The 10,437-nt window shown below is 38.2% G+C and overlaps 3 protein-coding genes across 5 annotated transcripts in view; 2 read left to right on the forward strand and 1 right to left on the reverse strand.

Moving 5' to 3' along the window:
• Positions 1 to 3,501, reverse strand: part of LOC111448263 (uncharacterized protein ycf39-like) — a 5,297-nt gene extending 1,796 nt beyond the window's left edge. The window contains exons 1-7 of the mRNA XM_023087744.1: positions 3,291 to 3,501; positions 2,949 to 3,184; positions 2,693 to 2,791; positions 1,488 to 1,682; positions 959 to 1,051; positions 774 to 869; positions 169 to 309 (exon numbers count right to left, since the gene is read on the reverse strand). Coding sequence (XP_022943512.1) covers positions 169 to 309; positions 774 to 869; positions 959 to 1,051; positions 1,488 to 1,682; positions 2,693 to 2,791; positions 2,949 to 3,184; positions 3,291 to 3,444 — 1,014 coding nt within the window. The 5' untranslated portion in view covers positions 3,445 to 3,501. The remainder of the gene's footprint in view (positions 1 to 168; positions 310 to 773; positions 870 to 958; positions 1,052 to 1,487; positions 1,683 to 2,692; positions 2,792 to 2,948; positions 3,185 to 3,290) is intronic.
• An 832-nt stretch (positions 3,502 to 4,333) lies between these two features.
• On the forward strand, positions 4,334 to 7,434 carry LOC111448961 (SEC1 family transport protein SLY1-like). 3 transcript variants are annotated; one of them, XM_023088764.1, is made up of 3 exons: positions 4,334 to 4,768; positions 4,890 to 5,093; positions 5,220 to 7,434. In XM_023088764.1, exons 2-3 carry the CDS (start codon positions 5,063 to 5,065, stop codon positions 7,064 to 7,066), a joined length of 1,878 nt encoding a protein of 625 aa, XP_022944532.1. In that variant the 5' UTR covers positions 4,334 to 4,768; positions 4,890 to 5,062; the 3' UTR covers positions 7,067 to 7,434. The 3 variants fall into 3 exon arrangements, with proteins under 3 accessions (XP_022944532.1, XP_022944531.1, XP_022944533.1); XM_023088763.1 differs by having other exon boundaries at positions 4,334 to 4,530; positions 4,627 to 5,093; XM_023088765.1 differs by having other exon boundaries at positions 4,334 to 4,530; positions 4,815 to 5,093.
• Positions 7,435 to 8,470: 1,036 nt separating this feature from the next.
• Positions 8,471 to 10,437, forward strand: part of LOC111448406 (isocitrate dehydrogenase [NAD] regulatory subunit 1, mitochondrial-like) — a 3,736-nt gene continuing 1,769 nt past the window's right edge. Inside the window, exons 1-2 of the mRNA XM_023087981.1 lie at positions 8,471 to 9,033; positions 9,580 to 9,819. Of these exons, the coding sequence (XP_022943749.1) occupies positions 8,497 to 9,033; positions 9,580 to 9,819 (777 nt within the window). The 5' untranslated portion in view covers positions 8,471 to 8,496. The remainder of the gene's footprint in view (positions 9,034 to 9,579; positions 9,820 to 10,437) is intronic.

Consider the following 10,437-nt stretch of genomic DNA (forward strand, 5'->3'; position numbering starts at 1 on the left):
AAAAAAAAAAAAAAAAAAAAAAAAAAAAAAAAAAAAAAAAAAAAAAAAAAAAAAAAGAGGAAAACATTGTAGCTTATCAAATATCAATGACTAGACTGCCTTGTGTTTTGGAGAAGGGGAAAAATCAGCCTTCAAGAGATGCACTTTAGAATAAATACAAAGGCTTACCTCTGAAAATGCTAATCTATCAGCAACATCATTTGTCCACTCAAAAAACCTCGTCAGTTGACGAGTGAATCTCAACACTGAAACTGGGACAGTAGTAGCATTTGCATCTTGTCCAGCAAGCCTTTCACATAATGTTATCACCTGGAAACAAAATGAAACTTAAGATATAGGAAAGAAATTATCTTCTGGGGGCAACATTACACAATAGTCTCGCTGATGAATGTAACGCTAATAGGGCAACAAATATTTAGTGAAAATAACATATCAGTATATTGAGATTGGAAATACTAGATCATATTTGCCTAAAAAACCACAAGATATAGGAAAGAAATTATCTTCATAGCAACAGGTTCTAACTAAAATATCTAATATCTATTTTCGGCCATTCTTACAAGATCCAGACTTAAGTTTTTGCTTGATTTCACCGTTGGTGGGCAAAAAAAGGAGTCATATAGGTCCAGATGACATAGCTCAACTCACAAGTACTTTTTCCTTCCAAATTCAAGCAATCTGATAGATGAAACTAAAATCCCTATTTTGGGTAGGTTTAATGAGTAGCTTAAAGAAATGGTCTATCTTAAAGAAACCAAGGTTTGACTGCTTACCTCTTGAGTTGTCCACGCTCGAGGGCCAGCAAACGTAAGAAGTTTCCCATTTATATTCTCATTACGCAATGCAATAAATGTCAACCTGGCTATATCCTAATTAATAAAGTGCACATTAGATATTAGAACTTTTCATTTATAATGGCTACATGGGAAACAATCAAAAGCAATATGGTTAAACAAACCTGGGTGTCCATGTAGGCAATTCTAGTCGGAGCATCTGTCCCCCAAACAGATTTCTCTTCTAAAATAGGTACTGCGTACTGCCCAATGAGACCCTGAACAAACAAGAATTACTTCTCAGTAATCACACTCAAGGACCAAATGAAAGCTATGTGAAAATAAATAAATAAAGCCCAGAACTCAAATTAGAACGCCAATTAAATGGATAGACATCCAAGGAAGATAAAAAACCAATTGATATTCAGTATACCTTTATTTGAGGCAACAAAGTATTCATCTGTTCTTGCACATCAAAAGTGAACCGTCTTGAAGAACAGATACCATAATAAGTACTATACTTCCAGAATGATTAATCTCAATTTATTTGTTGGCTTCTTTTATTTGTTTTGTAAGTTTCATGAACAGACTATACGAATGATTCTGATATAAAAAGGTCCTCCGAGAGGGTGGGATAAATCTGACAAAACAGTTCAAAAGACTAACTGCAACCAAAAGGAGAAAACTTGGAGCTTCAATTAAGGTGATAATTACTTGCATGAAACCACATAACCGAATGACGATGTGATTTAGGCCTGCGTCCTTGAGAAACTTCTCAGTGCAATATTTGATCTCCATAAGTGGAACTTCAGGATGCTTGTCACAGTTATGGATGGAGAAGAAAATATATTTCTGGATTCCCATAGCCTTAGCACATTGTATCAGAGCAACTTTTCCTTCCCAATCTACCTAAATAGAAGATAACTCAGGTAAGACATAGATCACCAAAAAGCTCTGAAAAGAACTCTTGTTGAACTTCAAATCTCAGAATGCCACATTTAGTGATTGAATCATATGGCATATGAGATGATGCATGCAATCATCATAAAATTTAACTTTAATCATTGCCTTAAAAAACATTAGATTCTCAAGCTGAATGTTAAATGATAATAAGCTATTCTATGATTTCAAGGCAGCCACGATGGGGAATTGTTAGAGATGGTCCTAGTAGGAGGCTGTTCTAAAGGATCTCAATTCTTCAAGGCACTGATGTCTAGAAATTTCGTATAACAAGTACTGTAATAATCATTGTAGCGTAATTAAGGGCTGTGAACTACTGGACCAAAATGATTCCAACATAGGAAAAAACACGGAAGTCAAATATAATGACATAATAGAATTACAAAGTACGTCTCCCCTTAATCGAGGCTCGACTCCTTTGGAGTCTTAGTATGTCTCCCCTTAATTGAGGCTCGATTCCTTTGGAGTCTTAGTATGCCTCCCCTTAATCGAGGCTCGACTCCTTTGGAGTCTTAGTCATTTTTTACTATGCCTTCGAGGAGTCACATTTGAGGATTTACCAATCTATTGCCATGGCTCTTCACAATGGTATAATATTGTCCACTTTGAGCATAAGCTCTCATGGCTTTGTTTTAGGCTTCCCCAAAAGGCCTCACACCAATAGAGAGAGTATCCTTTGATTATAATAAACCCATGAACATTCCCTAAATTAGCCGACGTGGGACTTTCATCATCCAACAAATAGAATTATAAACTTCCAAATTTTAAACAGCGAAACAATTGACCGCTCAATTTTGTTTCAATGGCTTGCAAAGTCTAGTCTATACAATACATTGTAACAGAATGTAGCTATCAAAAATTGAAAAAGGCAACTGCGTTGGGGCTATTCGCACATTTAGAAAATGGCAAGTTACAACAAAAAGTAATAATCAAAATATTCAGCTCAATATAAAAATCACCGTCTTAATCGGCTCTTCCGGCCGTCCTGTAGCACAATCTATGATAGTATGAATCCCGACCAGTGTTGCAGGAATTGTTTCTGGTTTACTTAAATCTGCCTGCCATAAGTTCAAAATTGTTCCAGCCTCAGTAGTAATCAGATTAAACACAAATGTATTGACACACAATTAAAAAATTATCTAACGAACCATAATCAATGCAAGGAATTAAACAGAAGCGAAGAATATAAACATGAATATCTACAATGAGACACACATTGACGACTATGGCGCCCCAATCGCGAAGAAAATCAGCAGGAGCCGGTCGAGGCCTAACAAGACACCGAACTTCGTAGCCTTCGTCCAACGCGCGTCTCACAATCTGCCTACCAAGGGTTCCAGTGGCACCAACCACCAGTATGCTAGTCGGCCTAACCGGTGTCCCCGGCGCCAGATTCACAGGTCCAGTCTGCTGAGCCGTACATCTAACTACCGGTAGCAAACAAGATCTCCCTAACACAAAACACACATAATAACAATCGGAATCACAAATCCTCTCCAGTCTAAGAAGCTACCAAATAGTTGTTGAGCAATGGAGAAGAAGAAGCTGAGCACTAACCGGACGAAGATGAAGCGCAGGGAGAAGCGGAGGAAGGAAACGTAGAGAAGAGAGCGTCGGTGGCAGCAATTGCGCGGCGGGAAGAGAAGGCGTCACGGTGGCGCCAGTGGAACTCGCCAGGTTTCGCCAGCTGTGTGGGCAGCCTCAGCGCCATTGTTGAATATTTTGGGCTTCAGTGCAGTGTTTGCCAATAGAGAAGAAAGGATGGAAAAAAAAAAGACTAAAGGATCTGAAGCTTGCCACGTAGATCTCCGAATTGGATTATGATATGTTCCACGTGTACTATCTTACTCCTCATATTTGTTTATTTATTTATTATTATTTTTTTACAATTTTGGGTGATTATTTAATTTAAGCTGGGGATGAAAGTGTCCAAATTTAGGGAATGGTCATGTATTTATAATCATATAATACACTCTCAATTGGGATGAGGTCTTTTGGGAATCACAAAGCAAAGTCATGAGACTTTATGTTCAAAGTGGACAATATCATATCATTGTGGAGAGTCGTGTTCATCTAATATGGTATCAGAGCCATGCCCTAAACTTAAGCATGCCAATAAATCGACAAATCCTCAAATGTCGAACAAAGTATTGTGAGCATTGAAGGCATAGTCAAAAAGTGACTAGAGAAGACTCCAAAGGAGTCGAGTCTCGACTAAGGGGAGACATACTTTGTTTGAGGGGAGGTGTTGGATGAAAAGTGTCTCACATCGATTAATTTAGGGAATGGTCATGGATTTATAATCAAATAATACACTCTCCATTTGGATGAGATGAGGTATTTTGGGGAAGCCCATAGGAAAGCCACGAGAGTTTGTGCTCAAAGTGGACAATATCTAAGAAAGCAAATCATTATTTTTTAAAAGTTATTTTTAAAATAATATTAAAAGTCATATTTTAAATATAAATACAAGCTAAAAGTATTTTTTTATCCTTTTTTAGTTTTATGAGTATTTTTATTAATTCAAATTTTTTTTTAATTATTGTTTTCTCTTATAAATTAATTTTCTTCTAAATCGTACGAGACAACGTAACCTCACCTCGAGCGGAACATTAGTCCGCGCATCAACAACGTTGAGCCTCCATTTACGCCGTTCAGCGAAGGCGTCGCCGGCGCCGCCCCAAAGAGTCCAACCTTCAATCTCCTCGTCGGAGCAGCCTTCGTAGTCAATACTAAGGACTCTGTCGTTGAATCTGATGTGCTTCAACCATTTGAAATGGTCGGCGTAAGATCTGAGGTAATCGAGAACTCGATTTTATCTCGGAAATTCTTCGGTCACCGATTTCGGCCAGGGGAAATCGGAGAACTGGAACAACTCTTTGGACGTCTGCAGCGCCGTCGTCTCCTCGGTCCAAACGCCGCCAATGCCGCCTCTGGCCTCGAAGACAATGGGAGTGAATTTGCAGGCCGCTAATCCGCTTATTCCGGCGCCGATTATCGCGACTTTCTTTGGTTCCATCGTTTCTAAAATGAATGTGAATTTCCCTCTTTTTTATTATTCGTTCGATTGTGTTTGATTAGGTGGAAATTTACTTCGGTCAGACTAAGTCAACGGTAATGACGTGGCAGGAGTTGATTGGGTGTTATTCGATACAGTAAAGAAGAGCCGCCCGTAGAGAAGCATACATCTCCTTCTTCAACCCACCGTCGCATTCAGATAATTTTCATTTCGACGAATTGAAGGGACGAATCCCGCAAATTCGAAGAGTGTCGTGTTCGATTCCTTCTGGATAATAAGGGGACTGAAGTTTACTGGGCTAAGAATCGCCATGGCTTTAAACCTTCGCCAGAAGCAAACAGGTATTTCTCTCTCTCTCTCTCTAGATCCCAGTTTTGAGGAGTGATTAAAACGAAATTTGGTGCTACATTGATGTTCTAATAGTGAGATTTGTTTGTGGATTTGATTTAAACTTCTTGCGATTGCAGAATGTATAATTCGAATGTTGAATTTAAACCAGCCGGTGAACTCAACATCGACCGGGAACGAAGAAGAGGTTTACAAGATGTTGATCTTCGATAGATTTTGCCAGAATGTACTATCCCCTTTGATTCATGTTAAAGACCTTCGAAAACATGGGATCACGCTTTATTTTCTCATCGACAAGGATCGAAAACCTGTTCACGATGTTCCCGCAGTCTATTTCGTCCAACCGAGTAAGAACAACATAGATAGAATTGTTGCTGATGCTTCTCGTTTCCTCTATGATAATTTTTACTTGAACTTCTCTTCTTCTATTCCTCGTCCTCTTCTTGAGGATCTCGCATCTGGTACGCTGAATTCGGATTCGGTACAACGAATCTCGAAGGTGCACGACCTGTATTTGGAGTTCATTACATTGGAAGATAATTTGTTTTCGTTAGCACAGAAGAATATATATGTCCAATTGAACGATCCCTCTGCTGGCGATCGTGAAATTGAGGAGATTATAGAGAGAATCGTGAGTGGATTATTCAGTGTTTTGGCTACGCTTGCTGTTGTGCCTGTTATTCGATGCCAACGAGGAGGGCCGGCGGAAATGGTTGCCTCAGCATTGGATCAGAGGTTGAGAGATCATTTGTTGTCGAAGAACAACTTGTTTACAGAAGGTGGGGGCTTCGCTAGCTCCTTCCAGCGTCCGATTCTGTGTCTGTTTGATCGAAATTTTGAGTTATCTGTAGGAATACAGCATGATTTTAGGTACAGACCTTTAGTTCATGATGTTCTAGGATTGAAGCTGAATAGACTGAGTGTGCAGGGTGAAAAGGGTGGGATGAAATCATATGAATTAGATAGTTCAGACCCATTTTGGGTAGCCAATGGGTCTTTAGAATTTCCAGAAGTTGCAGTGGAGATCGAAACTCAGTTGAATAAGTATAAGAAAGGTGTTGATGAGGTGAATAGAAGAACTGGTGGGACTGATGGAGCTGAGTTTAATGGAACAGATTTGATTGGGAACACAAAGCATTTGATGAATGCTGTAAACTCATTGCCAGAATTGACTGAAAGGAAGCAAATTATTGATAAGCATACAAACATTGCTACCGTATTGTTGGGTGAGATCAAGGAGAGGTCTCTTGATTCATATGCTAAGAAGGAGAATGATATGATGTCCCGAGGAGGTATCGATCGGAACGAGCTCGTGAGTGCGCTCAAAGGGAAGGGTACTAAGACGGATAAGCTTCGATTTGCTGTTATATATCTCATCTCTTCTGAAAGTATAAACCAATCTGAAGTGGAAGCTGTGGAAGCTGCCCTGAGGGAATCGGAAGTTGATATTAGTGCATTTCAGTATGTCAAGAAGATCAAGTCATTGAATGTTGCATTCACATCAGCAAATTCAGCTAGCAGAAGCAACATTGTGGATTGGGCTGAGAAACTCTATGGACAGTCGATTAGTGCAATGACTGCTGGTGTTAAAAATCTTTTGTCTAGTGATAGGCAGCTTGCACTGACTCGGACGGTAGAGGGGTTGATGGAAGGAAAACCGAATCCCGAAATCGATACTTTTCTTACGTTCGATCCACGTGCGCCGAAGTCAAGTTCTGGAACGAGTACCAGCCATTTGAAAGGACCATTCAAGGAAGCTATTGTGTTCATGATTGGAGGGGGTAACTACGTCGAGTACGGGAGCTTGCAAGAGCTGGCAACGAATCAGCAGCCCGTCAAGCATATAATATATGGTAGCACTGAAATCCTCACTGGAGTCGAGTTCGTCGAGCAGCTTTCGTTGTTGGGGCAGAAGATGGGACTTGGCAACGTTACTGCTACTGCTCCTCCTCCTCCAGGTCGTTAACTCGACTCCCTTCTGTTGAATTTATTTGTTCATTGCAGTGCCTTAGATTAGCTAGTTCATTAAAGAAATTGGTGCATATCTGAAGCAATTCTGGATAAGAACATTTCGGATTATAGAATCTGCCTCCCTTGGTCGTTTTCGAGGCTGATTCGTGTTCTTGAAATCAGACTTTTGATTGGCCTCGACCTCCGATAATCCGGGACGAATGCCTTTTTGTAGATGTTGTTGTTAGTTTATCCACTTCAAGAACTTTTTGTATTCTTTGGAATCTTTATGCATTTGGGAATTCACTTGCCAAACATTCTTCTGTCGAAGCTTGACGCCTAAAGTTCATCGTTAAATGATTATATCTACAAAGATTATAACCAGCCCAGCTTTCCTTCATGTTCTTGTGTTTCGAAGTTCAATTTTTGAGTGGCTTCATTTCTTTAGGGGTAAATTTTTTTTAGAGAAATTTGATACAAATTTACAAGTTTAGGGGTAAAAATTAAAGTTCTTTCCTGTTTAGAATAAATATAGATTGACATAATTGTTGGAGGAGGAGAGCTCATAACCCTTCTATTATGATCTTTATTTCGGTTAAAAAAAGATTTTTAAAAAAGATCATGACATAATTGAATTGACATAAAATATATAATCTTGATTAAATGAGGTTTAAATACATAAAAGTAGCAGGTGCTCGAAAAAGAAAATTTTAATTTTTTATTGATTGATGGAATTTTTTATTAAAAAAAATTGAGAATATTTGAGAGTAAAGATTATAAAGATTAAATTGTAATTTTTCTTTTATCTTCAATTTGACGATGCAAATTTTATTTATTAATTTCGTAATATTATCTATATTAGTAATGGATATTATTATATGATTATATTATTTTAAATCATTTCTAAACTAATATAATAAATAGAGGACTTAATTAAAACTTACTTTTTAGAAATATTTGGTAGAAAATGAACTTTAATATTAAAAAGAAAAAATCAATTACTAAACTTTTAATTTCATTAAATATACCAATTCCACTAATTTTGGCATAAAATAGTATTAAAAAATTTATAAATTCATTAATTTCAAATAAAATAAAGTTTAATATAAGCTCCAATGGAATTTTTTCTAAATTTTATTAATTTTATTCTGTAAATATGTTTTATAATTATTTAAATGATAATTAAATTGAAAATTTATAAAGGATTAAATTTCAATATTTTAAATTTTTGAGTCTATTCTCCTAAAAATAGAATCCCCGAAAATCGTTACCTATATATATATTCATCACTCCTCCTCTTCTTCTTCTTCTTCTTCTTCTTCTTCTTCCATTGCTGCTCTTCTGCAAACTCCATTTCTCTCCACCTTCTTCCTCAACGCCTAACCCTCTCTTTCTCTCTCTATCTTCAACAAATCTCCCTCTCCTCTTCTCCATTTTCATCTCCCTATGGCCGGCCGTCGCGCCTTTCCGATCATTCGTGGCCTCATCTCTCTCTCCCGGAGTCGTTCTCGTCTCTCCCCTTTCAATCTCTTTTTTGACTCCCGATCCGTCACCTACATGCCCAGGCCGGGTGAGGGAGACCTGCGGCCGGTCACGCTCATTCCTGGAGACGGAATCGGTCCTCTGGTGACTAATGCGGTCGAGCAAGTGATGGAGGCGATGCACGCTCCTGTATACTTCGAGCGTTACGAAGTCCATGGCGATATGAAGGAGGTTCCTCGAGAGGTAATGGAGTCTATTTTGAAGAATAAAGTGTGTTTGAAAGGCGGACTGATGACTCCGATGGGCGGCGGTGTTAGTTCACTCAATGTGCAACTCAGGAAGGAGCTCGACTTGTATGCCTCGCTTGTTAATTGTTTCAATTTCCCTGGATTGCCCACGCGACATGAGAATGTTGATATCGTCGTCATTAGGGAGAATACGGAGGGTGAGTACTCTGGCCTCGAGCATGAGGTCCTTCCTGGCGTTGTTGAGAGCCTCAAGGTAATTGTAAATTTCTGGTGATCGTCTGATTTTTTTTTTCTTATCAATATCCTGTTTGGAGTGGTATAGCTGATTTGTGACATAGTTCCTAATTTTGTGTTTTATGGCTCTGTTTCTGATTCTCTGATTGATTAGAGTTATCTCTGTTTCATTTTAAACATTATGGACTTCTACACATCGCTCTTGGGATGAACTAAATGAACAAAGCTATGAAACGAACATTTATGTTTCTTCGGTTATTTGTAGGAAGAGCTGCATTGCATTAGCATTAATTTTTTGTTTGATTAGTTTCAATCAATCTTAGGCTATTTGTAGGATGAGATCAATTGGACATATCAATAACATTTTAGTCAGAACTTCTGAATGGTTGTCATATTAGAGTCGCTGATGCAATATCTCAATCTATATGAAATCTAAATTCCTCTGTACTGCAATAATGCAAGCAGCTTACATGCAGATATACAATCTCTTCTGCCCATTGCTTCATACTCTTCTCTGTTCCTCATTACAATGCAGTAACCTGAAATATGGCCTGAATTACTGTAGGTGATCACAAAGTTCTCCTCGGAACGCATTGCCAAATATGCGTTTGAGTATGCTTATCTGAACAACAGGAAGAAAGTGACGGCAGTGCACAAAGCCAACATTATGAAACTTTCAGATGGTTTGTTTTTGGAGTCTTGCAGGGAAGTGGCAACCGAATATCCTAGTATCGAATACAAGGAGGTTATTGTCGACAACTGTTGCATGCAGCTTGTTTCAAAACCTGAGCAATTTGATGTAATGGTATGTAGCTTTCTGAGCTGATATTCGTTCCATTCGGGGTGCTTTTTTTCTTTTGCCTTTAGTTGTTATGAACGCCAGAGTTTCAGACAAGCTGTATTCTACAGCTCTTCTAGAAGCGTTTTTAATGTGTAAATATATTCAAGGTATATACTAGTTCTTCTGAATGTAACCTAGAGATTGGAAATATTTCAAAAAGATTAAGAGAGATCATAGCCTTAACAAATATTTCTTGTTTCCAAGTAATTCAAGAATTCCTTTAATTATGATTAGATTTCTTACCCATAAATGTTAGGCTTGTTGTCATGTGTAAGGAAAGTGAAAGAAGTGAGTAGTGAAGCAAAGGAGAGAAGGATTATAGATTGGGGGAGTGTGTCATTTCTAGAAGCAGTGTTCATCAATATAATAAAGTCATGTATGGGTGTATGAGTAACTATCATGAATTGGCCTAGTGGTAAGTAAAGATTAATGTAAATAATACAAAACTTGCAGGAAACGAGTAGGACCATTTAATCTAGATTTAATATCCTATGAATCGTATAGATGTAAAAAAAATGAATACCAATTCATCTTTGTTTTGCTTAAAGCTTCTGTGGGGTTACCCCCCCCCCCCCCCCCCCC

The sequence above is a fragment of the Cucurbita moschata genome, unplaced genomic scaffold, assembly GCF_002738365.1.
Source record: "Cucurbita moschata cultivar Rifu unplaced genomic scaffold, Cmos_1.0 Cmo_Scf00010, whole genome shotgun sequence".
Classification (NCBI taxonomy): domain Eukaryota; kingdom Viridiplantae; phylum Streptophyta; class Magnoliopsida; order Cucurbitales; family Cucurbitaceae; genus Cucurbita; species Cucurbita moschata.

Excerpts from the sequence above, each read along its gene's own strand:
- LOC111448961 (XM_023088764.1), top strand. The coding sequence starts at position 5,063 with ATGGCTTTAAACCTTCGCCAGAAGCAAACAG. Across the intron at positions 5,094-5,219 it reads CCTTCGCCAGAAGCAAACAG|AATGTATAATTCGAATGTTG; the intron begins GTATTTCTCTCT and ends TTGCGATTGCAG.